A 24953-nucleotide genomic window follows, 5' to 3' on the forward strand; every position below is an offset into this window, starting at 1 on the left:
ATGCATGATGGAAAGAGGGATCATTTGAAAGTGGCGACATTCACCTACCTTGTTGACTGTGGCAGGTGTGTCTGTATGTACACACACGTAGAAACATGTGTACTTATTTTTCCTGTCATTCCTCTGATGCCTTTGCTAGCGGTTTAGTATCCTATCCTTAGTGATTAGTGAAATCCATAGTTTATCTTGTGACTTATCTTTTCTTGGTGTAACAGAAAGATGTTGTCAAAGCTGAGTATGGACTGGGTCCTAAGCTTTCTGAGGACTGGAGGCTTGCCTTGTTTTTCTCTGCATCCTTTGTACAGCTCATGGCACCTCGCTGTGGGTTTGTTCAACTGCACTGAATCCTGCTCTGTGCCCTCTGCCGGACCCTGTTCTCTCATCAGGGTGACTTTAGATTGCCAGCAGCCGATCTGTCTTCTCTTCTCAGCAGGAACACTAAGCAGATGCCCTTGTTCTTCCTACTCCACTTTTGAACCAAGTCCTACTACCCTTCTGCATGATTTGGGGGAGATGCCTGTTTTGTGGTACTGTGTATGGTCAGGTTGAGCACTGGCATACTCCCTGGAGAATTTCCCGGGATAAACCCACCATGTTCTTGTCAGAGTTCCTGAGAATTTACCATGGAATTAGTGTGTCTCTGAGCTTGCTTGTGATTGTAAGGTAGGTACTCACACACTCACCACTAGTCAAGTAGCATTGTTCTTCTGATGTTCTGAGCGAAAGGGCTTTAAGCTTTTAAGGTCTGCCTTAAGTACAGGTCCTGGGACTGGTTTGTTTATACACTTGTTTTCATATTGTCTACCCGGACTCGAAAATAATTCCTTTTTCCTAGGTTATTTTGTCAACCTGAGCATCAGAAGAAGGTTTGAATGTTTCTGTGTCCTCTCCACTCACTACATTACCGTTTTAGCTCATTGTTTGAGAGGCATGTGTGTATACCACCCTGGTCACAGGTTGTAAGTAGAAACAGAAAGGTGGGAAGAGAGCAGGGGGTTTTGTGGTAATTATGTGCATACCCTGAATGAGGTTAGGGGTCAGCTCCTTTCTGGAGTTGGGAGTGGGGCTGAGGCACAGTTACAGGTATGTTGTCCTTTGTATTAATACTTCTCCAGAACTTCTGGTCCCCAGTGGCCTGCCATTAGATGGGGATACGTTTCTCTTTCTCTCTGATCAAGCAGAGACATACTAATGAAGAAATTATGATCATTATTGTCATTATCATCAAGAGAGAACAGAGAGGGCAGAAGAGGAGGGTTATTAGTGTAAGTGATATTAAATGTTGACTGGTGTCAGGTAGAGATTGAGCATTAGGAACCTGGCAACACTAGAGCAGCTCCTGGCATCCCCTGTCCCCCAGCACTGTTGCAGAATGTATTGCTTTTTTATCAATAAAAATTGTTTAATTTCAGATTCATGTGTAAAGGGTAATGTCAGTCTTGCATCATTTTGTATGACCTATAAGGAAAGAGTAAAGAGGTGATATCCTGTGTGTTTAGAGTTGTTAAAATGCAACATGTCTTTTGGTCTAAAAGGACACCGATTAAAAATCCACCAGGTGGTAATGCCACTGCTCCAGTGGACAGCTGTCTGTAGAAAAGTTCATGACCCCTGCTCTCCAAAATTACTGCTTGAGTGCTTTATGCCAGGCTGCTTTTGCACATTATCTCATTAACTCTTTTTAGTAGCTCATCAAAGTACCCATTCTCATTTTCACAGAAAGTAAACTAAGACTCAAAGAGATTAAGTAACTCACCCGCAGTCACCTTCTAATGGGGGCAGAAGTATGGAACTCATCCCTGACTCTTAGGTTGATCATTCTTTGGTATCTGCTAAGTTCCATCACTGTCACTGAGTAGAGAAGTAGAGAGATGAATTGTAAAGTCATCATGTGACAACGAATCAAGAAGCATTTTGATAACATATCCAAATGGGGACGGGAATACTCCCCGGGCAGTGAAGATGAAAAGTGACCATGGATATGAAGCTCCCAGCACTGGGCTTAGCGTGTGGTTGGAGCTTCATGCATTTACTTGACTTTCCCACATCTCTGTTCTCATCCCTCCTCCCCATGCTCTTTTCTTGAACTTCTCAGGCCTGAACCTGTCCTTTTCTTTCTGACTCAACAGCTGTCTTATTTCTCCCTCTCCCCTCTCTCTCTGCCAGCCTCCTTCCGCCCAGCCTGAATGAAACTCAATGCTTGGAGATGGCGGCACAGGCAGGTACCATTCTAGGTCAGATTCTCCTATAGCCCAATGCTGCAGCAAGTCTGAAACTACAAAGGAAATGAGATGAGGAGGACAAAAGTAGTTCCTTGAAGGGAGCAAGCCATAGGAGCACCTGCAGGGGCAGAGCCTCAGTGTTCAAAGAGCTCAGAGCCTCACCAGTGCTCATCTCCTTATAACACTGATCCAGTAAAGGCCATGGTTACAGTTATTACCTCTCACAAATACCTCTTTGTTCCACCACGAGTAACTGTTTCTCTGTGTGTCCCCTTCCTACAAGTCCACGGGACACATTAACTTTGCTTCCCAATCTCAAATTTCTAATTGAACCAAACCCTCCCATTCAGCATACTTGAATAAGACCCCAGAAAATGTCAAGGCTTTCTAGGTGTTAGGGATACCAAGATAGATTTGACACATCCTGGTCTGTAAGGAGTTTATAGTCTGGCTCAGGTGGAAAGAGATAGGAGTTGTGTTATAGACAGACACATGACCAAAATCCATAAATCACTGGAAATGTTGTCTCAGGTGCACAAAGTACTTTGGGGACTAGAATAAGGAACAGTTGCAGGAGGCTTCATAAAGGAGATGGCAAGGAAGGTAAGCTTTGAAAAGATAATTGGGAGTCTTTAGAATGAAGGGAGCTGGGGCTGGTGGCTCAGGTAGAAGGATTAGAGAGGGTGAACATACAGCTTGCCCAGATTTTAGGGAACGTGGGAGGAAGTCATGGGAAAGGTTGACTACAGGCCAAGTATAAAGAAGCTGGAAGGTTGTAGGAAGGTCTTTGAACTTTATTTAATCATTCTCAGTTGGGGAACTATCAAAGGTGGATCTGTTCACCTATTTCCTTTTTATTTTCTTAAATGGATTCAAAAGGGTTAATATATTACCATTAATTTCTCCTCATTTTCAAGGCAACTATTTTTTCTGAGTGCCCTTCTAGGCCTCACTCAAACACTCGCTTGCTTTTTCCAGAATGTAATCTATATTATTTTCTCCATCTTCTAAGCATTTCATTTCATGCTGTTATCTGCTCTTTATAATTATTATTTTTAATGGCTGCATAACAGTATGAATTATTATGCCTTACTTTTTTGTAAAGCATCATGGTAGAATAAAAAGAACCATGGTTTTAGGCAGACCTGACTCAGGTTCTGGTTCAAAGATTTACTATCTATGTGATCCTGGACAAGATATTTAATTATCCTAGGCTTCAGTTTTCTCATCAATAAAATGGGACAATCATACACCTACCTCACAAAGCCATGTGAAAATACCAATTTCAATGAATTCTGATTATGCCCTAGAGCAGGTGCCTCCTCCATCAATGGGGGCTGCCCATTTATCATCTTTTACTGATTGTTTATGCTTGATGTTCTAGAAAGAAAGTGGCTGATTAGCTGGGGAGAAGAGAGCTGGGTATGACTGTGCATAGCCATAATCTCAACACTTTGGAGGCTGAAGTAGGAGCGTACTAAGTTTGAAGCAGCTGTTGCTACATAATGAAACCCTGTCTCAAAAATACAAAGCAAAGCAAAGCAAAAAAAAATAAGTGGAAAGAGAGCCAGAGAGCCAGGCTGAGGGCTCTAGACGTGTGCTTTCCTCCACAGTAGCCTGCGTGACTATTGAGCACCTGAAATGTGGTCAGTCTGCAGTGAATTTAGTGCAGCGAATATAAAATACACACTGCATTAAGAATACTTAAATTGTATCATGATGATTTATTAAAATGATAATATTCTGGATAACATCATATTAAAAGATTATTGAAATTATTTTCACCTTCTTTTAATATCAGAAAAGTATAGAAGTATCTGTAGCTGAATTCTATTTCCATTGGACAACACTGCTTATGTCAGTCTGATTAGAAACTGGGGTGGAGAACGAGAGAAGGTTAGGAGACAGATGAGTCCAAGGATGGCTGGCTGAGTGTGTGATGAGTCTTTTCACGGCTTTAGGGAAGTCAGGGGATAGTAGATGAGTTTGAGTGCACGTTTGAATAAGCAGGTCATTAATTGGTATTCTGTGAGCAGTGACTTAACAGGCAAGGATTTGGTCTAGATTAAAGTAACTGTCCCTGCTTTCCCTATGAGTTAGCCATTCTCCTGCTTGTCACATCCATGCCTTTGCTCTTGCAGGCTTGTTGGGGCACTTCTGCCCTCCTCTTACATGTTCATGGTCCACATGACTGCCATGCACTTGTCAACAGGTTCTAAATATTCCTGGTGCTCAGTGGCTTCCCAAGTGTAAGATAAGTGACCAGTGTTCTACTCACTCAGTGGGAAGGCTGGAAAGAGCTTGGCAGCTCTGAGACTGGTTCATCTCAAAGCTCCAGGTATTCCCACTCACCCCTTTGAGGAGCTGTCCTCTGTACCACGGGAGATAGGCTGTGTTGAAGAAGCCTGGAAGACTATATAGAAAAAGAAGGTGGGAGGAAAGGCCTTTCCTGTAGGGTTGGAGGTGCTTTCAAAGTCCTGTAAGATTCTGCTTGGTTGTGTGTTGTTACTCTGGCTTTCTGAGATTCCAGGAACACTGCGTTGTATTACCTTGGAGTAAGGAGCTGCGACTGGCTTCTGGATAGCATTTTTCAAGAACCAAAAGCTTTTTTAGGTTTTAGAGCCAGGAATTGAAGTTTAACCTGGTCCTTAAATATGGAGGCTTGCATTGAGCCAGGGAACCACAGATTTATGATGCAACTCTGTGGTAAAAAAGAGCAAGGAATGTAGAATATAGCAAATTTGGAAGCAAAAGAACAATCAAAAGCAGCACCAGTATCTGCCCTGGTTTTAGCAGTTTCCATCTGACTTAGGCTACCTAACTTTGGCATTGGAGGAGTTGTCTGTCACTGTGGTTGGGGTATAGCTACACCTATAGCAGTGGCATTTTGCTTCTACTGAGGCTATCTGTACCCACCCTAACCCTGACTGTGGTTGTCAGGCACCTTCAAGGTCTCTGTTAGCAATAGTAAAACTGTCAGAAACCATGTATTGAACAATTCCTATATGCCAGATTCTACGGGATTAAAGTTTCAGTGGTAGTGTACATATACATTCTTATAGTTTTTCTTTGCTTTACTTTGTATCTTGACTTAAATTTGTGACTTTTTAATAGTCACTTAGCAAATAACTCTGTTATGCAATTAGTGAAAATATTTTTTGAGGAATTCTACCATAATTGGTTATGAATCTGTTTTTTCTGCCAAATTGAGAGAAATATGCTCTGTTCTCTTTCCGCTTTCCTTATCTTTCCTTCACCTTTGGTTCTAGAAGGAGACTCCCTCTGACCTCCAGGAGCTCCAAGTCACTTGTGGCAAATATATTTTGTGATAAGGCCTAACCTACTGGACAACCCACTTCCTCAGTGCAAGGGTCCCCAAGTGCCCTTGGCTTGGCTGTGGCAGATCACAACTGTCGCCTCCTCCACAGTGCCAGACAGGCCAGAGGAAGTAGTCCAAGAGAGGCAGGCTGAAAGAATTCCTTTTTTAAAATTTTTTTTAATGGTACTGGGGTTTGAACTCAGGGCTTCGCATTTACAAAGCAGGTACTCTGCTTCTTGAGCCACACACCTCCAGTCCATTTTGCTCTGGTTACTTTTTTGGAGGTACAGATGCAGTCTCTTGAATTGAGGCCCTGGCTAGCCTCAAAGCCCTATCCTTTCCCCATCTCATTCTCCCAAGTAGCTAGGATTACAGAAGTGAGCCACCCAGGCTGCCCGACAAGGAATTCCTTTTAAAGGGGTCTCATCTCTGACCTTTCAAGGCATCTGTGAAGAGCTGGAATTGGCCAGATCTGACCGACCTCCTGGGGAAAGGTGTCATTGGATGTAATGACTTTAAAACGGCTGGAATTGAGAGAGGGCTGGGCTGGGGATTGGGGAAGGAGACTGCTGGAAATAATCTGGGCAAGGTGACTGAATAAATGTGAAGGCATGGACAGACAGTTCTACCACCCACCCACCACACTGCCTTCCACGTGGGCATGGCTCAGACCTGCGCGCATTTGCACACAGGTGGATGCTGCCTTCCCAGCCCTCCAGGGAGCTCTACTTCAACTGCTCCCTGATTCTTCTCCCTCCCCGCCCTCGTCTTTCTCACTCCTAACCTCAAAGTCCAGCCTTTCCAGCAGCCCAGGACGCTCCAGATTAGAGCTCTCTGGGGACCAGGCCCTTTTGAAAGGAAGAAAGAAAGAAAAAGGGAGGAAAAACAGAAAGAAAGTGGGAGCCAGAAGAATGAAACGGAGCGAGGGGCAGTGGTGCCTGGAGCTATCTCACTGCATCACAATGAATATGGACTCTATTAAGGTCCGTTCTGCCTGTTAGTGTCTCCCGGGGCAACACAGACCCCATATGGCAAGCATGCAGCAGATTAGGGTAGGCCCCAGGCCGCATTGAAGGCCAGGGGCTTGACTGGCAGATGAACCCCCTCCCCATCTCCCCCTTCTCCTCACACTTGACACTGCCTGTGTTTATCTAAAGCAAGGAGGGGGGGCCATTTGGAAGGTTTTTGTCCCAGCTCTGAGAGAAGGGGAGGTGGCTGGAGGCTGGGCGGGAGGAGGTTGAGGGAGGAAGGAGGGTGGAGGTGGGGCAGAAAGGAGAGGCTGGAGGGAAGACTCATAAATATTCAGGAGGAGCACTGAAAGGAGAGAGAGAAATAAAGCAGATGGAATTCGTGTTAAAGAACAGTACAATCACCCTGTTTTGAGCCCTCCAAAAACAAAAAGAGAAAAAGGAAAAGTGAAAGAAAGAAAAGGGAACGGCCTTCTAGGAGTGTAGGAGCTGCATTTTATCCAATTAGCAGGGTTGTCAAATTGAATTTATATGGAATAGGGGTGGGGGATTGAGAAGGGAGTGTGGAAAAAAAAAAGTGGTTTCCTTCCCCTCTTTTTCCAGTTTAGCAATAAAGCAGATTCTGTCCCTCGTGGAGAGGTATTTTAAAAACTCTCTTTGAAGAAATGAGGCCATTTTCAGGAAGAGGTATGTGAGACAAAGAATTGAGACTCCCAGTCACTTTTTCCTCCTGTGCTGGAGATGGGAGAGGATTGGATACATTTTGCCAAAAGCTCAATGGTCAAGAGACGAGACTCTAAGATGGCAAAGGGGGCTTCTCTAGGGGGGTTCCTCCCTAGAGCCTACCCAGGCTCCTTTCGTTTCTGCTTCCCACCTGCCTGAGGGGAAACACCCTCTGTTTGTTAGCAGTTTGTGATAAATTGCGGGTTCAGTAAGTGAAGTCCAGGTTTGCTTATCTCCTCAAAATGTCACGTTGAGTATATGTTCCCTGGCTCAGATTTGATGTTAGTTTCAGACTCTTTTGAAGCTTGACTCAATCTTAAGGTCCTATCTGTCACTTTCCACTTAGTCTCCAAAGTGGGGTGCAAGTTCCCAAGAAGAAATACAAGTGACTCCATTGGGGCTCTGGAAGAAAATAGTAGAGTTCCCTTAATGTTTATTTCTATTTAGAAAAGGAATAAGAAGTCAATCCTGCTTTACTCATATTTAATATAGGAATTGACAGTGGTGACTTTGATCTGTACATCAGGCTGTCGTGTGTCACAGCGGTATCCAAGGCATCTCCTGGGAGTAGAGGGCTTGACAGTAGGACCTTACCCACTCATTCATTCACTGCCCAGTTTTCTTGTTCTCTGTTAAGTGGATTTACAGATTATATTATTTAGTTTTAACTAAATTAACTCTCACAAAAGAACAAGTAGCTTAAAGAGATTGCTGTAAAGAAACTGGGTTGAAGAGAGTGCTGATAATCCAAGCACATGCAAACAGGAAGAAAATAGCAGAGCTGACCCTTTTCAGGCCACATTAGGAGGTAAAAACTTTGATAGTGGAATCACATCTGATAAGAAGTCAACAAAATAATTAACATTCAACTAGACTATTTGAAAGAGATTACATCGATACCAATTACAACGATGCTAATCCTAAATGCATTGAGTCTTAAGTATTAGCTAATGACATTAAGAAATGACTGCAATTAAGGAGTCATTAAAATATGGTTTCATTTTTACCTACTTGTTTTTAAATTTTAGTTCTGGAGTACATGCATTTAATTTGTAAGTGAATAAATATGCATGTATGAGGTATGGTTGCTCAGAATATTTTACTCACAAGGAGTAGGACTGAAAAATATCTAGAGACCATTGTGCCAGACAAACTTCTGCAACAAAGAGTACTTGATGCAGCGTGAGACCTGCACATATGTGACCAACTTTCCCACCTGCTAAATGTCACCTTCCCACAGTGTTCTCTCTCTCCTTACATATCCAAAAAAGCCCAATTTCAAACACGTATCCTAAAAATGCTCTCATTTGCCACATCCCCTCTGTGACTGAATTGGTGATCAGCTATGCTATTAGAATGAGAGTAATCCCAAAACTTCAGTGGTTTGGGGCAAGAGAGGTTTATTTCTTCTCTTGTCACATCTTGAACTGCTTTTTTCCCAACTCCTAGCTAGGCCTTCTGAAATACGCGACATGTGGTTACAGATTGGAAAGAGAGGTGAAAGTAACTTGCTAGTTTTAACTACCCTGGAAGAGAAGTGATTCGTGACATACCTCACACTTCATTGGATGACATTAGTCAGACTCCTAACCTAACTGCAGAGGAGTCTGAGAAATGAAAAGCACGTGTGGCTATTTGCTGGGCACTAGTGACTTTATGTCCCAAATTTGACTTGAAGGTCCTAAGGATTGAATCCATCTTCTAGGGCTCACAGTATCTTGTATACTGTCATATGTGATAGATCACAGATTCTTTTCTTCTCAAGTGTTTTAAAAAATCTTGTATACTGTCATATGTGATAGATCACAGATTCTTTTCTTCTCAAGTGTTTTCAAAAATCATAGTACATAAATCGAAGGCCCATACACAAAATTTGGATAAGGACTGCAGGAGAAATGTACTTAGAAGTTGGCTAGGCATGGCTTATACTTAAGAATATCAACCGTTGTTATTGTCCCCTATTTCACAACAGAGGTGGTGGCTCTCCTCCATTATCCCAGCACTTGGCAGGCTGAAGCAAGAAGATCATGAATTTGAGGCCAGCCTGAACTACATAGTGAGACCCTGTTTCAAAACGAAAAGAAAAGAAAGAAAGAAGAAGAAGACACCAGAGTGGTCTGGGTAGGTGTTCAGATATTAATCTAGAACTTCACTGTCCGATGTAGTGAACGCTATCCTTATGGTCATTTAAAATTGAAGAAAATGTATGATTCCATTCCTTAACCCACTAGCCACATTTCAGGTGCTAGTTGCCTAGCGTTTTAGATGATAGTACAAATACAGAACTTTGCCATCACATTGTAGAAAGTCTGCTGAAGCAGTTTGTGCAATGCGCAGTAGATTATTCTAGGTTTGTAAGTAAATGTAAAAGGTTGAAAATGATCGCAGAGAAAGGAATCATTATCAGAGATAAGCCAGGTAACATTATTTTTATGCATAAGGAAGCATATTCAGAAACATTCTAAAATTAGTTCTAAAACCAGTGCTCAGTGGTTAGTTAATATAGCTCCAGAAAAATGTGCAGCGAAAAGAGCACTGGACTAGGAGTCAGACCCAATGGGTGGACCTTCCTTCTTACGTAACTGGGAGACCTTTTGCAAGTCACCTAGACTCAGTTAGCCTGAAGGCACCCTAGGTGTTATTCTAAGCTATCCATCTGTTTTCTTGAGATCCCTCTAATTTTACAATGTTTCATTCTAGTTGAGTCTGTGGGTAAAGTACAACTTTTTAAGTAAAAATGAACTTTTTTACTGTATACTTTGAAAAGTGAACAGCATGATGTTTTGATAACCTTTCTTTCTTAATTCCTTGTTTTAAGTCTGTCTAAACTCACTTATTCCACCCTCTGAGAATTACATTCATATAGTCTCAGTACCTCCCCAGTGCTACTCTTTAAACCTCCTGAAACCTGGGGCTGCCAACACCTGCACACCCAGCCACTTGGCAACCCCTCTGAAGGGCAAGCTTTGCTCTGCTTTCACAGACCACTGGGGAAGAGGAATCTTACTCTGTGAAATTGAAAACATGCAAAAACATGTACCTTGGGGCAGAAATACTTAATTTTTCATGTAGCTAGCCTCTCTCAACCAGTGGAACAAAAGACTTTGTCAGATCTCATTCTAGCCACACACACAGAAAAAAAAAAATAAATTGTTTTTAAGAAGTCAGTGCTGTCTGCTAGGTAACACTCTCTCCTGCTCAGCTCATCTTTGTTGTTGATCTCAGGACTTTGAGAGGGTGTGTTTTGTGGTTTAGATCCCACAGGCTTCCCTTTCTGAGGCAGCTGCAATAGCCAGGATGTCCAGAAGAGGAGATGGTGGCCTTGTGTGGTGTCTCACTCTCATCCATGTACTCAGCCAGCCCTCTGGGGAGGAGGTGGAGCTGGCCTCCTCCTGATGATCGACTCTCAGTTGTTTGTAATTTTCTCAAAAAAATAAATAGTCCAAGGCTACAATTTCTCATGCTTGGTCTCAACCCCAGAAGTGTGTTTTGCTGTTGTTGTTTTTGGAAAGTTTCAGAAACGTCTGTTTGGAGGCGATTATTTCAGTGGGGAACATGTATGTCAGCCATGAAACTTTCAGACATACTTTCTTTTTCGTGTCCAAATTACCCTTAAAAATGGCAAGTACCTAGACCTCAGGGAGGAATTCATGGCAAGAATTCATTTCCCTTCTCTCTGTTTTGGATTTTTCTTCTTAATTTGTCCTCTTTTTCTGAGAATATGCATAAGAAAATAAGAAAAGCCAGACATAGTTTCATTGCCAAGAAAAATAACAGGCCTCACTGTTGTCTTCACCTAACTTTGAAATTGTACCTTGCTCATTTCACAGTGAGACTGAGTTACACTGCAATTAGATTCTCCAACTTAAGCCTTACTTGACTTTTTTTTTTTTAACATAACTTTAAAACTTTAAACTTTAAATCATATACTTAAATCTTTGGAATTGTTACACTTCTAGACTAAATTCACTAGGTGACTTGGTCCAAGAAATAACAGTTTTCTCAGCTGTTAGGCACCATGAGTAATCCACCCCCCCACACACACACACAAGCTTTGTGTTGTTGCTGTTGTTTTTGTAATTTTTTAGTCACAGTTCTGCTTTTGCATGAACGAAACTCCAGTGTCCTGATTTGTGGGTCATTAAAATGGTACCTGCTTACAACTCTGAGATGGGGATTAGTGAGTTAACTCTAATGAGTTAACTCCTTTCTCCCTCTGTGGAAACCTTTCCTCTCACCCCTCCTCCAGGCCAACTACATTCTTTTCTCCTTGTTTTTAAAAGCAGGATGGTAGCTGGTAGCAATAGTGGGGTCTGTTTCCATTTCGAACTTTATAAATTACCAAGGGTGCAGAAGTAACAGGAATTGTTTGGCTTGTCCTCATTAAGCAGGAGGGGGTCTGGGCTGAATTTCCTCAGTAAAACCTTTGCTGATTTTACAGCTCAAACACCCCTGTAATCACCCGGTACTCAGATAAGAAACAGTCCTCTGGCCTTTTTCTTTTTACTTGCATATTACATTGCATTTTATTTTTTTTCCATTTTTATTAAGTTATGTTTGTTGTACAAGGGAGATTCATCATGACAAGTCCAAATAGCCTTTCATTGTACATTGGTTAGATGGCCTTTACCATCTCCCCCTCACCCCTATCCCCTCCTGCCTGGTTCTATTTCCTATATGTTTGTAAAGCTGGTATTCCCTCACTTTCGACTCCTCCATTCACCCCCCCCCACCACAAGTACCCACCCCCCACTGTACCTATTTTGCAGTCCTTTCTTTCATGATTAATTCCAAAGTCAATGTTCAAGGGATTTCCCAGTGTATCCCTACTGTAACTTTATCTGCTTGTTTACCTTTTGTCCTTTATTATTTCATGGTCATTTTTTCTCCCTCCCTACCTCCTTGCCTCCCTCCCTACCCACCTGCCTTCCTTCCTTTCTTCTTTCCTCTGCTTCCCTTCTCTGCCCTTCCTTGGGACAGGAAAGGAAGTTGAAATCTATCTGGTTAGGGAACTGGGGAAACTGGGACATCTCATGAAAAGCTAGTTCCTTAAAATCCTGTGATTGGAAACTCATGCAGTGTTTTGTATTAATGCATTATTTCATTAAGAAAAAGTAGATTAGAAAATTAAAACAAGTGTCTGGAAAACTGAGAGGACACCAAAACCTTACTGTTCGGTATGAATTTTTCCTCTAGAAGTTACTATTCTACTTCACCCTTATTTCCAATTCAATTAAACACCCACTGGGTACAGAGCCCTGACAGAAAAAAATGGGAAAAGGCTACTATTGTGGCTAAAAGAACAGAGCTTTGGAATCAGTCAAACGTGGGTTTCAGTCAAGGCCTGTAGTTATGTGACCACTGGGCAAGTTACTTAGCCTTTGGAACTTAGTTTCCAGAATTTCATAAGGGCCCTCACCTTGCAGGGCTGATGTGAAGATGAGAGGAGGTGTCTTGTGCTTAGCCAGTTCCTGGAGCAATAGCAGGCACCCATTTCTCCCGCCTCCACCACCTTCTCAGTCTGACTCACATCCTCACCTCTTCACAAGCTTCACTTTGCTAGTAATATGGCCCTTTGATTTACTGGGTAGTCTGAACAAAAGCAAATGCATATTCTCTCTCTCTCTCTCAAACCCCTTTTAGATGTCAAAGTCACAAAACAAAGGGTGAGAATAAACATCAAGGGGAAAGAAATCTTTCTTGGAAAACATGAGCATCAGTGTGGGACAGAGCTCTGGGTGTGGATTGGAGGGTGCTCTTGGGCAGAACGGGTGTGGCCCCCTGCCCTCTCTCAGCAGCTTGGCTGAGAGCCAGAATCCAAAGGGTCCCAGAGCAGCAAAAGATCTAGGCAAATCCCAGGCACATGCAAACCCAGAGCAAGAGCCTGGGGTCCTGGCTTGCAGTCCCCTATACCAGTAGTGCTCAGGTCCCTGCCTCACCACAGAGCTCTAGATTGGGACGCTAACTAACCCCCCTCAAGTTTTCCCTAAGAGTCTTCTTCTAGGAGAATTAACATTTTGAGTTCGGCACTTGAACCCACAAGGGAGACTATGCGTAGTGTAGGTTTTGCAGTAACCGCCTGAATGCTAGTCCATCAAATCAGCTGTTCCCTTATGGGAATGGGAGATGCGGTGATGAACAAACCATTCGCTGCATGGACACAGTAGAGCCCCTGTGACTCGCCTGTCTTGGGTCACCTGCATTCCATAGCGTCGTGCTTGTACTCGTGCTCACGTGGTCACCTAGGGGCGGGTAGGGGCCATCATGGGGCCGCAGGGCACAGCCTCATCCTTGGTGAGTGTGTGGCCAAGCGGCAGCCCGTGTTCCTAGCTTACTCTAAGCGCTGGCAGGAGGCCTGGGTCTCACCAGCAGAAGCGTGTGCAAGCTGGGAGGGTCAGTCCATTCCAGACCCAAAGCCCTGGAGCACCCCCATCTCCATGTGTGAAGTAGCTTCCTCCCTCAGCCTGCAAGGGTCCGATTTGCCATCGAAAACGACGACCTCTACTTTTTTCTTTTGTATTTTGATAAACACTGAAGAAGTTGGAGCTGTTAAATTTATCTTGGGGAAACCTCAGAACTGGTTTATTTGGTGTCATGGAACCTCTTACTGCTTTCGATACACGATTAGTAATCAACTGTTTTGTATACTTGTTTTCAGTTTTCATTTCAACAAGCACTGTAATTATAGCTATTAGAATAAAGTCTCAACTATTTGAAAAAAAAAAACATTTTGAGTTCGGGTCACTCTCCTAGAAATATACCATTAGTACTGCCACATGCAAATGATTTGTGAGAATTCCTTCACTGTCTAGTCATTGGAAAGTTGCCTTCAGTGTTAACAAATCCATTCTGGTGCCTCCCTGTCTAAGAAGGCCACTGTCCACCTTCCTTATGTGATAATGTTCTATAAATAGACCAATGAAAGCACAGACACAAAACCTTTGTTTTGGCTGTGGCAGAAACATGTGCGTGTACAAGAATACAAACTTGCTGTGTGATTTTGATGAGTCTTTCAAGGACAATAGATTATGGGAGGCATAAAGAAATAATACTGTGGAAGGGGAGAATTTCACATTCTAGGCAAGGGTTAAGGGGTGGCTCACCAAGTGTCAGTGCTGTCTGAATCCCCAAGGGGATATCATTCAGGTAGAGATGTAACCCTGGCAATTGTCAAGAGCACAGATTTGGTAGAGATGGAAACCCAGAATTCCAGAAAGCCAGCAAGTGAAGCTGAAATAAGGCCCTATCCACTGAGAAGGGGAAGGGTGTTAGCTGATGTGTGACTTGTGTCTGTGTTCGTGCCTGGGGCAGTAGAAGTTATAGACAAGTCAAGGAGGGGAGGTTGATTTCAGGAATAAAAGAGAGTTCCCAGGAATATAGGTGTGGAGTTGGGGTGAGGAGAATCAAAGCAGAAGAGCTTTCATAAGTCACTGAGATTAGGATTCATTAATTAGGAACATCCTCTAAAAGAGGAATTCAGTATGCATTACACGTGACAGTGCTATCCCACAATGGTCTGTACTAGTGACATGGCATGCCACGTAGCTGTGGACACCTGGCTTCTGACTAGCAAATGATTAAGAGTAACTTCGTCTGCTCCAGCATCTGTACTATGCTCATTGCCCTGTGCCTGGACCTCTGTAGGTCTCACCCTGGGCTCCCTATCCTCATTGCTGTGGGTCCCTTGGGCAAGGCTCCAGTGTTCTTGCCATAATAAAACCTTCTTCTAGCTTAGGAGCATACCTCACTAGAACTTTCTTCTAGTGAGAAATGGCACGAGGGGTTCTTTGGTCTTCCAGTAGCACATCCAGGTCTCTGCTTTGACAATGCCAATAAATATGATGGCAGTAAGGGTGAGGGACGAAGTCAGGGCCTATGGCTGTGACAAGGACAATCAGATTTCTCACCATGGCCATTCTCCCCCTTTTCTCTCACAGCAGTGTTACAGGGGACTGTGATATCTCTGTGAGCGACCCAGTGGTCTATGGGACGTGGACTTGGGACCCTCTGTGACACAACATGCCGCGTGGGATAATGACAACACAGAGAGGAAAGAGTCCTTTGGTCACACTCCCTTGGCTCCTCTTGGCCACAGCAAGCTGTCTTGCCGACTTGAGTGAGTGCCTCCCTTCTCTTTCTCAGCCTGTCCCTCTGGGAAGAACCCTTTGCTCTGACGTGTGGTGGAAGCACCAAGTTTCCTAACAGCTGTTATAGCACACTTCATTCCCTTCAGGGACACACTCAAGAATACAAGATGAGGAATGATCAGGACAGCACCATATTGGTTACACTTTGGTATTTTTATTCATTTCAAAAGTATGTCAGAGGTGGGGGAGGAATAGCAACAATAATAACTACCTTTCTGTTGTGCATTTATCATAGAAGACCATGGCAGGCTATTTTCACATGACTGTAAGTCTCATGACAACACCGAATCAAGCATTATTTTTTATCATTTTACAGATGAGACAAAAAGGCCAGAGTCACATGGCTCAGAAGTAGTAGCTGTCCAACTCCCGGCAGAGCACCCCCAAATCTACTCTTAAGAAACAAAGACAGGTTGGGGGATGGGCTCAGGCAGTAGGTTATTCAGAAAAATATCATCTCCCCTAGGTGCTCAATTTTGGAAAGCTGTCTGGGGGCTGTGCTTCTAAATCAGCAATGTTGCTGATTTCTTGTGGGCATCAGTTAATCACTGCCTTGTTCTTTCTCCAGATGAGGTCCCTCAGGTCACCGTCCAGCCTGCGTCCACCGTCCAAAAGCTTGGAGGGACTGTGATCCTGGGTTGTGTGGTGGATCCACCATGGGTTAATGTGACCTGGCGCCTGAATGGGAAGGAGCTGAATGGCTCAGATGATGCTCTGGGTGTCCTTCTTACCCGAGGGACTCTTGTCATAGCTGCCCTCAACAACCATACTGTGGGACGGTACCAGTGTGTGGCCCGGATGCCTGCAGGGGCTGTGGCCAGCGTGCCAGCCACAGTGACACTAGCCAGTAAGTCCGTACCTTTGCCATTATGCATAGTGTGTTTCTACCTCCTTTATCCCACTATTTCTTTCCCCCCATCACCCATACCCCTTTCATTAGTCAGACCAGAAGGGTTTAAATTGCTAAAATTTCAAATCAGAGGGCAGTAGCTGTCCAACAATCCACAGTGAATGGAGCACCATGGCACCCTTGGAAAGCTCCACTCCAAGCCAGCTTGATGTCTGGAGTGAGCATCTACAAAGGGTGACCTGTCCTGGGGGGCCCAGAGTTGGGCCACACCTACCCTCTCCACACCACACTGTCCACCCTGTCTGCCCCATCACCCATTCTCACAGTGGTTACAGGCTGAGCATTCACCCGGATGCTGGACAGACCCTGCCCACCCCAGACTTGGCCTTAGCATATATATTTCAAAAGCCTGGAATGGAATACAGACTGTAGAACATAATGAAAAGAAAACTGTGTGACAAAGAGGTAGAGAGAAGACAAACAAGGAAGAGATTAAGTGCCAGAGTTATCCGTGACTTCATACTTCCTTTTCTTTCTTTCTTTTTTTTTTTTTGAGTTTACCTGTCTTATTTATGCTGTTGCACTCAGTATAAAATAGTTTAAGATAGTTAAACATTGAGTTAACATTGAGCTTGTGATACAGAATCAGTGTTATTTCTGACCTCTGTTTTCTCTGATTATTACATTACAAAGAACATAGGTACTGAAGCCAACATATGGAAACCAAGAACCAAATGGCTTCTAAGGTCCCTCCCAGCTGGGCAATTCTGGTGGATTCTATTTCTGTGTACTTCCTGCCAGATGGTCCTCATGACTGTTCTTATTTCTTTTGTGCTTTTGAAAGCAAGACCTGGTTTTTACAAAATAATTTGAGTATATTTCATGAGGATCCACTAGAACAAACTTGGGGGCCAAGTGACTTCACAGAGTCACAGCTGGAAGAGGTGCCTTAACCAGGACAGGTGTTTCTAGTTGCCCCTGCATTGTCCCTACTTGGCCACATAATGTTAGACCAGGTGGAGGTAGGCAGTGTGACACATTACCTTTATATATAATTACCATTAGGTGTACAATGGCCCCGGACCTGCATTATCTGAGTTTCTAACCTTTGTACATATAGGAAATATTCTACTGAGGTCTGCAGAGCAACCCCAACTCCCATTCTTCTGTGTTGAGCCTATAGGCAGGAAATACAAAGAATTATCTCCAACTTGACCCCTCTCCTGAAGTGTTGGAGATAGGGAAACTTGTCAAGACTTTAATGGTGTTTGGATTTAAACTTTGAGAAGATGTCTGGGACTTGTTCCTTTGTGACTTAGCAGTGTCCCTTTATCCCTGAGAGTCCTGCTTTGGGCTTCCACATCACCATTATGATTGACATTATGGATGATGTGGTTCAAGGAAATTGGCACAGGTAATACCAAAGGCAGCAAAATTCTGAAATGCTGGGGTTCCTGGGGTTATTGAGACATGAGCTCTGGGAGGAGAGTGGTGAGGGATGGGGAAGTAAAAAAGCAAGGGAGAAAAGCTTCCTCTTGCCCTCTGGTCTCCAGGTCCCTGGAGGGATGTCACTGTGGGAGAGTAGAATGGAGGCTGCCAGCTGTACTCCTGTTTCTTGGGAAATAACCAAGTGGCTGTCCCCTTTTCTAAAGGGGGAGGGCAGAGCATGTCCTCAGCTGTCTCCCACCTGGGATAGGCTGACCCTGAGCTGCAGCTAAGGAGTCCCCTCTCCCCCAGTGGGAGTCACTCTCCTTTGTGGGTGAAGGAGCACCGTGTCCAGCCTCTGGCAGCAGGCCTAGTGCTGGGAGGCTGGCTGCCCCCTTCTCCATCTGTGCTGTGGAGGGCTGGGAGGCTGAGGTGAAGAGGGTAGAGATGGGAGAGGTCATCGCAGCATGTGAAGAAGGGCTGAGGTTGGATCTACGCTTCCTATCACCATACACATCCTACCTCCATGCTTAGGTTTTTAAATTATAATTGCATTATAGAAATTTTAGAATATATAAAAAATAATCTCTCCCTTAAGTCTGCCATCTTCATACAACCACCATTTTCATTTTAGTGTGTACTCTTTTCAATTCAGGTTTTTGTTGTTGTTGTTTTGTTTTGTTTGTTTTTTGAGACAAAGTCTCACTATATAGCCTAGGCTCGGCTCCTTCCAGTCTTTACTCATACCCACATTTTTACATTGTTGTAATGATGCTACTGAATAATAGTTTCTCTTCTATTTTCTCCCCTTTGGCATTGTATGATAAGCATTTTTCACTGGTCATAGGATAATTTACTTTTTCTTTTTTAATGAAAAAATGCTATGGTAGAGTAAAATAATTCTACTAATCCTAAGTGAAAAATGCAATGCATTTTTTTCGTAAGTGCACACCAGCACTGTAGCAAATCCAGTCAGATCCCCTCATAGCCAATCCACCCTCTCAGCCCCCAGCTAGGCATGACCATAATTACTGATGGCTCTAGAGCTTTCCCAGGTAGCTCTACCAAAATGTAGTGAGCCCTCTTCCTACTGATGGGCAATTAGGTCACTTGTAGTTGTTTATTATTATAAATAAGATATGTCTTTCCCCAACATGGTGCCTTTAAAAGTTATCTAGGAGGCCATTTTCACCTGCACATAGTCAGCATGTCTCTGTGGGGCTCAAGAAATTCCATAAGCACTCATTTGGCCTCATAAGGAGTCAGGCTGAAGCTTTTATTGCTTGGAGAAGGAAGAGCTGGGGAGGAGAAGATTTATTTTGGAGCTCTCCTTTTGCTTCAAGGTGTATCTTGTGAGGAGAGACAATTTATAGTCTTTGTTTTAAAAATATTCCTGGCTGCTGCTTTCTCTGTGCTTGAAGGGGTATGTGGTTGGCAAAGAGGATAAAGGAAGGTTTCGATGGCTGCCCAAGAAGGCACAGTGAGAGAAGAAGGAGCATGTGCAAGTGTGGAGCTGGTCTAGATTGAAAGCCAGTAACAACTAATTTGTCATGTAGATGTGAATCAGAAGTGGAACGTTTGGACCTGACTAGAAGGAAGGAGAGAGACTGGGAATGGAGTGAGCAGGCTGGAGCTGTGTCCTGCAGAAGAGGGAGTTAGTGGAATAGAACTTTAGCCTCCCAAGCTCAGAGGAGGCAGCACTAGGGTGGCGGGAAGTTGAGTAAGGGAGAGAGAAAGGGGTGCTGTCTTTGGGTTAATGCCGCTGGGGGATTTGGCCTAGACTCAGCAGTTAGATTAAGTTTCTGAGAGCACATTCCTGAGCAGAATGGAGGCTGTGTTTTGCTGGTTGGCTGGTGTACAAGAAGGCTGCTCGGTAGATGGGATTACGGAAGGCATGGTCTGCATTTAGAGGAAGGCTGGGCAGCAGCGTGCCAGTGCACAAGCTTGCACACCCCACACGCTCAGCATTTATGACTGTCTTCTCCTCTGGCCTCTTCTGCATGCCTTCATTAGTATGTTCATCCTCACATAAAACTGTTGCTGTTAGGCCTACCTGGCAGCATGCCACCTCCCAGCCTAACTCCTGGAGCTCACTCAGAGCTTTAAGCTATAGAGCCAAGGACCTGGCTGGAGGATTCAGGGGTGGGGAGGAAGCCTCTAGAGAACTTTGCTGCCCAGGCCTCCATTATGCCAGGCTTGGGTTTCATCCTAATCTAGTGACATTAGCTTCTGGGTTTTGGTAAAATGGAGCCAGCAGTTGAAAAGCACCTGAAGGGTCTCACATATGTGTGCTCTCCCACCCTCTAGCCAGGCTGCCAGGCCACGTGGATAGGGACCCTTCACTCTTGGTAGGTGTGCCGACCTCATTTTAACCTAAGCTTCATTTTTAGTAAATAAATCTTTCACTGCTGATGCCTTGCTTTGGGTCACCTTGTCTAGCTCTTGCTTTTTGAAATGCCTTTGACTTTGCTCTCCTTCTTCCACTTCTTTTTCTCTTTCTTTTTCACAAGTTATAACAGGTGGCCAACCACCCTATGTGGCTCAAATTTCCCACTGTGCTCCTGAACCAACAGATACCACCAAGGGAACGTGGAACTCCTACTGGACCCTGATTCCACCTGCGTGGTTCTCAAGACAGCATAGCAAGTAGTCACAGCAACTCCTTGGAGCTGCCATGCAATGTGACAGCACCTCCCTATCCCCTACCTCTGATGACCTGCCATTCAGATAAAGTCCTGTGTAATCCTTTACTTTTACCTTTTTCTACTTCTTTAAAAAATCAGTTCTTCCATCATCCCTTGATCCTAGTTATAGTTGGTAGTAAAATATGTAGTAACTTCTGTATTGGGAATTTTAGTCTTCAGGCTAATATGAAGTTTTAAGATAATCAAAAGATGTGTAGCCTACCATAAAACCTCTGAGCATGAATACCAGGCATGTATTCCCAAGTGACCCTTTCTCTGGTTTTAGAGATGACCAGGTAAAGAGACTGACAGGAAAGAAAGGGGTTGCCCCCTAGGCAGCTGTTCTCATGACTCTGAGTTTTAAGCAAATGTTAGAAAGAGATGAGGAGCTCTTTGTTACCATATTTTAATTTATTAAATTCAATAAAACGAAGAGCCACACTAATATAATAGAAAAATTAAGAAACTAAAATTTTATACCATGGGTTCAAATCTTAACTCTGCCAGAGTTGTGTGACTTTGGCTAAGTAGTTAATCTCCCAGATTGCCTCAACTGTTGTGAAATGGACACAATAACAATGACATCAGTAGGCTGGCTCATAGTTTGTTTGGTTTTGGTTTTGAGGCTCAAGCAAGAGAGAATATATGATAATAATATTCTGAAGCATTCTAGAAATTCCAGGCTTTATTTGTTGGCCCATTTGGTCAGCAAACATTTATAGAGCATCTCCTAAAAAAAGGCTGTGGAGTCTATGTACAACCCTATTCTAGTCATAAGCAGAGCCAAGAGAAGAAGAGAAAACTAACCCACTCCCCACTCCCAGTGAGTTTCTTACTCCCTGCATGCATGTGTCCTCCAGTCCAGAGTCACACTTCCAGTTGTCTTCAAGTGCAGCCACTGTGTATATTGGTGCAGTCACAGAGCTGCCCGCCATTTCTGAGGGCTGACTGCTGCCCATTATTCCTTCACACAGAGGTTGGTTTGCACTGGCAGTCTGAGCTGTCTTTGACCCTCAGTGTGACAAATTTTATAAACTGGCCATGGCTCTTCTAGCTCAGCTCCCTCACCTGTCCTTCTCTTCAGACATTGCATTAACACCATGTCGGTTCTGACTGTGAGCTAGTGTGGGCCATTAAGGGCCATCATAGATATTTCTTTTTGAAAATACTTCTAGATTGCTTTATGTCAGGGTTCTTTTAACCTGTTCAGGGTTCTCCAGAGAAAGAGAACCAACAATGTATGTAAGAAGTTTAATTATGTATACCTAATATAAATGTATCACTAGATATTATACAGAGATGGGTGGTTATTTTAAAGAATTAGCCTATGCAGTCTTTAGAGTAAGTATGAAAAGCTGATGTTGCTTTCTTGAGTCCCAGTCAGAACTCAGGCATATTTTTTATGTTGTCCTTCTCTGGAAACCTTCGTCTTTGCTCTTAAGCCTTCAACTGTTTAGATGAAACTCACCCCATTATAGAAGGCAATCTGTTTTACCTGAGATCTACTTATGGTAAGTGTTAATCACATCTAATCTAAAAAATACCTTGACAGCAAAGTCTAGACTAGTGTTTGACCAAACAACTATTCACTATTGCCTAGTGAAGTTAACACATGAAATTAAACCATCAAAATCTCCCACTGGCCACCTCAAATATATGATCTGCCAGGGATAGTTTAGGAACATGTCTCTTTGGAGGCAATGGGAAAAGTTGGATTCCCCTGAGTTCAGCTCCCAGAATCTCCAATGGTCCATTCACACCAAGGTATTCTTCTACTATTAGTACAATGGTAATTTCTCAACTTTCTGGAGCCATGAACTCCACTCAGACCTCTCAGACCTCTGTATGGTCTAGATTTCAGTCTTGGATGGCACTGCTCCATGGGAAACTGAAGAGACTCTGTTGTTCCAAACTTTCTTGGAGGTTGCAGGCATAACTTTGTGCAGCCTTCTTGCTTTGGCACCTGTGTATTGCTTTGGAATCAGGCATCTCAGATAATTTTGGCAATTTCATTAAGGCCTTCATTTCTGAATTTTAATTTTTTACTGGTCTTGATATTCTAATTTTTATTTGTATGTGTGTATATGTTGATTTTTAATTTAAAATTTAGCTTATGTTTTATAGTGTATATTCTTACAAGCCACTTCAAATTCTCTGTGAAACAGAGGTGGAGAGGATGAGAGGAGAAACAAGCAAGCATGCAGAAACTCATCATCAATCCAGTGCACATTTCTTTCATTTACTGCAATTGCTATAGTGTTCTCACCAGAATATATTCTCTTACCTCAATTTATAAGCTAGCCTCTTTCAGTTTCTTTCTCAGTGTCATTGCCACTTAACAATGAATTCTATCCCTAAAGACTTCTATTAAATAAGACAAAAACAAAGCTCATGAGTCCCACTTGAAAAATTGCAAACACTCCACTCCCTAGTGCTGACTTCTCTATTTGGATGTTTTGGAGGTTGATGTCTTAGGAATTGGGAGGTGTTAAGAATTTCCAATCAAGCATGGTAAGACCTGGTCCCCACCACTGAGGACCTCTCAGACTAATGGAGAAGATGGACTTCATTATGCCAGCCTCATGAGTTGCCTGACAGAGATGTGAATAGATTTTTATGGGAGCTCAGTGGGTAGCCACTGATTCATTTCAATTTGGGGGGATTGAGGAAGACTTGAGTCTTGAAGAATATGTATAGATCTGCCTTTATCTTTAATTTTTTTTATTGCTTTTTTTTTGGGTGGAGGAGTTGGTTTTGGTTTTGTTTTGAAACAGGATTCTGCTGTATATCCTAGACTGGCCTGGAACACACTGTGTAGCCCAGGCTGGCATTGACCTCTCCATCTTCCTACCTCTGCCTACTGAGCGCAGGATGACAGGCATGTGCAACCACACCTGGGTATCTTTAATTTTTTGAGTCACTACACTCCTGTTGTTGGGCTTTTACCAACTAAATTCAGCTCTCTGAATTGTAGACTCCATCATAGGCCCAGCACAGTTCTGGGATGGCATGGCACAAATAATTCCCTAGTTAGATATTTCCATGGTGAACCCCACTGAATTCATGATCTAATCACCAGTTAGTTGTGTCTCTCTTACTAGCCCAACTCCTTTCCCACTTCCCTCTTTTCTTGTTTCATTTTTCTTTTCCCTTTGGGAATGGGCATGATTTGATCAAGAAAGGACATCTTAGAATATGCCCTCCGGCTCCACTCTCTCCCCGCTCCCGCCCCCCAGTCTGGCTCATTCCACCAGTGACTCTCTAACAAAACAAGAAAGAGCCATTTGGTCCAAATTGAAAAAACATTTGTGTGTTGGTTTGGGTGTCTCAGAATCCTGTGCAAGCCTTCTGCATTGGGATGAAGGGATGGCTGCGGGAAGAAGAGTTGGGGAAGCAAAGAAAACACAGGTGGCTTCCTGAGCTGCCCCAGGAGGGGAAGGAAGTCAGCAGCTGGGGCCTAGTGTGAGTCTGTCTTGGTTGGGAGGGACAGAGACAGTTCGACTTGCAAGTCAAGAATTAGAAAAGGAAAATTAGCTTGGCTTAAAAGTGATAAATTATGTGTGTTTTACTTAGCCAACTGGGCATGAAAATTATTGAAAAGTAAGTTAGTCCCAAAAGATGGTAAGCAATTTTAATACCTTTGAATTTCTTAGTAGGAGATGAATAAGAAATACTTATAGCTTTAGGTCAAAGTCATATTAACCCTTTGTTTTCTATTGGATAAGGCAAAAATTCACATCTGACAAGAATTTCCCCTGATATTTTGGTGAAATCTTCAAATGGCATTAGCAACACTAATCCAATCCATTCTGGTGCAAGCATGTAGACAAATCTGGTATGTATACTGCCCAGGACTTTGTAGCAACAAACACCTGCCCCCACACAGCCAGGGGTGTATGTCTGTATATTTACCAAACTGATCTCAAGACCATAGTTAATCTTCTACCAAAGACACATTTAAGGACTCTCAACTTCTCCCCTGACCACATCTTTTGTACACAGCCCCATGCTTAACATCCATTTTCTATAAGAGAAAAAGGAAGACTGGTGGAGTGGTTCAAGTGGTAGTGCTAGCACAGGATCCTAAGTTCAAACTACAGTACCACCAAAAATAAGAAAAAAGGGAGACCATATAGTATGTTGAGTTCTATCTCAAGGCTGAAGATGACAGAAGGATTGATTTTTGAGTTGAAGTCAGTGGGCCGCTGTTTGGAACATGAGGTAAGGTGGTTCTTTTAAAATAGTTGAAAAATTAAGGGAGTTGATGAGTCCCCTGGCTCCCCCATATTTGTGTGTACATGTTGTGGAAAAGCTTAGTGATTTTTATTTTGACCTTGTTTTCAGTTGTTCAACCATTTTTGGAATCTGGTAATAATCCTAAGAACTAGAGAACACATCTAAATTAAAGAATAACCACTTAATAGAAAAAATGTAAACACATGCCAAAAAAAATCCAATAACTCACTGAAGCAAAAACAGCATGATTTTTTTTTTTAACCCCACCTTTTTGGCAGTACTGGGGGGTTGAACTCAGGGCCTCATGCTTGCTAGGCAAGTGCTCTACCACTTGAGCTTCCAAGCCAGGATTTTTTTCTATAGGGAGAATTCTGCTTAA

The 24953-nt window shown here is 43.2% G+C and overlaps 1 protein-coding gene across 8 annotated transcripts in view; it reads left to right on the forward strand.

The window, feature by feature from the left end:
* The window catches only part of Boc (BOC cell adhesion associated, oncogene regulated), a 74740-nt gene that overhangs the window by 22703 nt on the left and 27084 nt on the right, over positions 1-24953 (forward strand). For 5 of the 8 annotated variants that reach the window (XM_074073146.1, XM_074073153.1, XM_074073148.1 and 2 more), the window contains 3 exons: positions 9205-9353; positions 15170-15348; positions 15948-16226. In XM_074073146.1, the coding sequence (XP_073929247.1) occupies positions 15252-15348; positions 15948-16226 (376 nt within the window). In that variant the 5' untranslated portion in view covers positions 9205-9353; positions 15170-15251. Of the gene's footprint in view, positions 1-6812; positions 7197-9204; positions 9354-15169; positions 15349-15947; positions 16227-24953 lie in introns of those variants that run through there. The other 3 variants (XM_020153815.2, XM_074073152.1, XM_074073150.1) reach the window with 2 other exon arrangements.

Source organism: Castor canadensis, chromosome 5, assembly GCF_047511655.1.
Source record: "Castor canadensis chromosome 5, mCasCan1.hap1v2, whole genome shotgun sequence".
NCBI classification, from domain to species: Eukaryota; Metazoa; Chordata; class Mammalia; order Rodentia; family Castoridae; genus Castor; species Castor canadensis.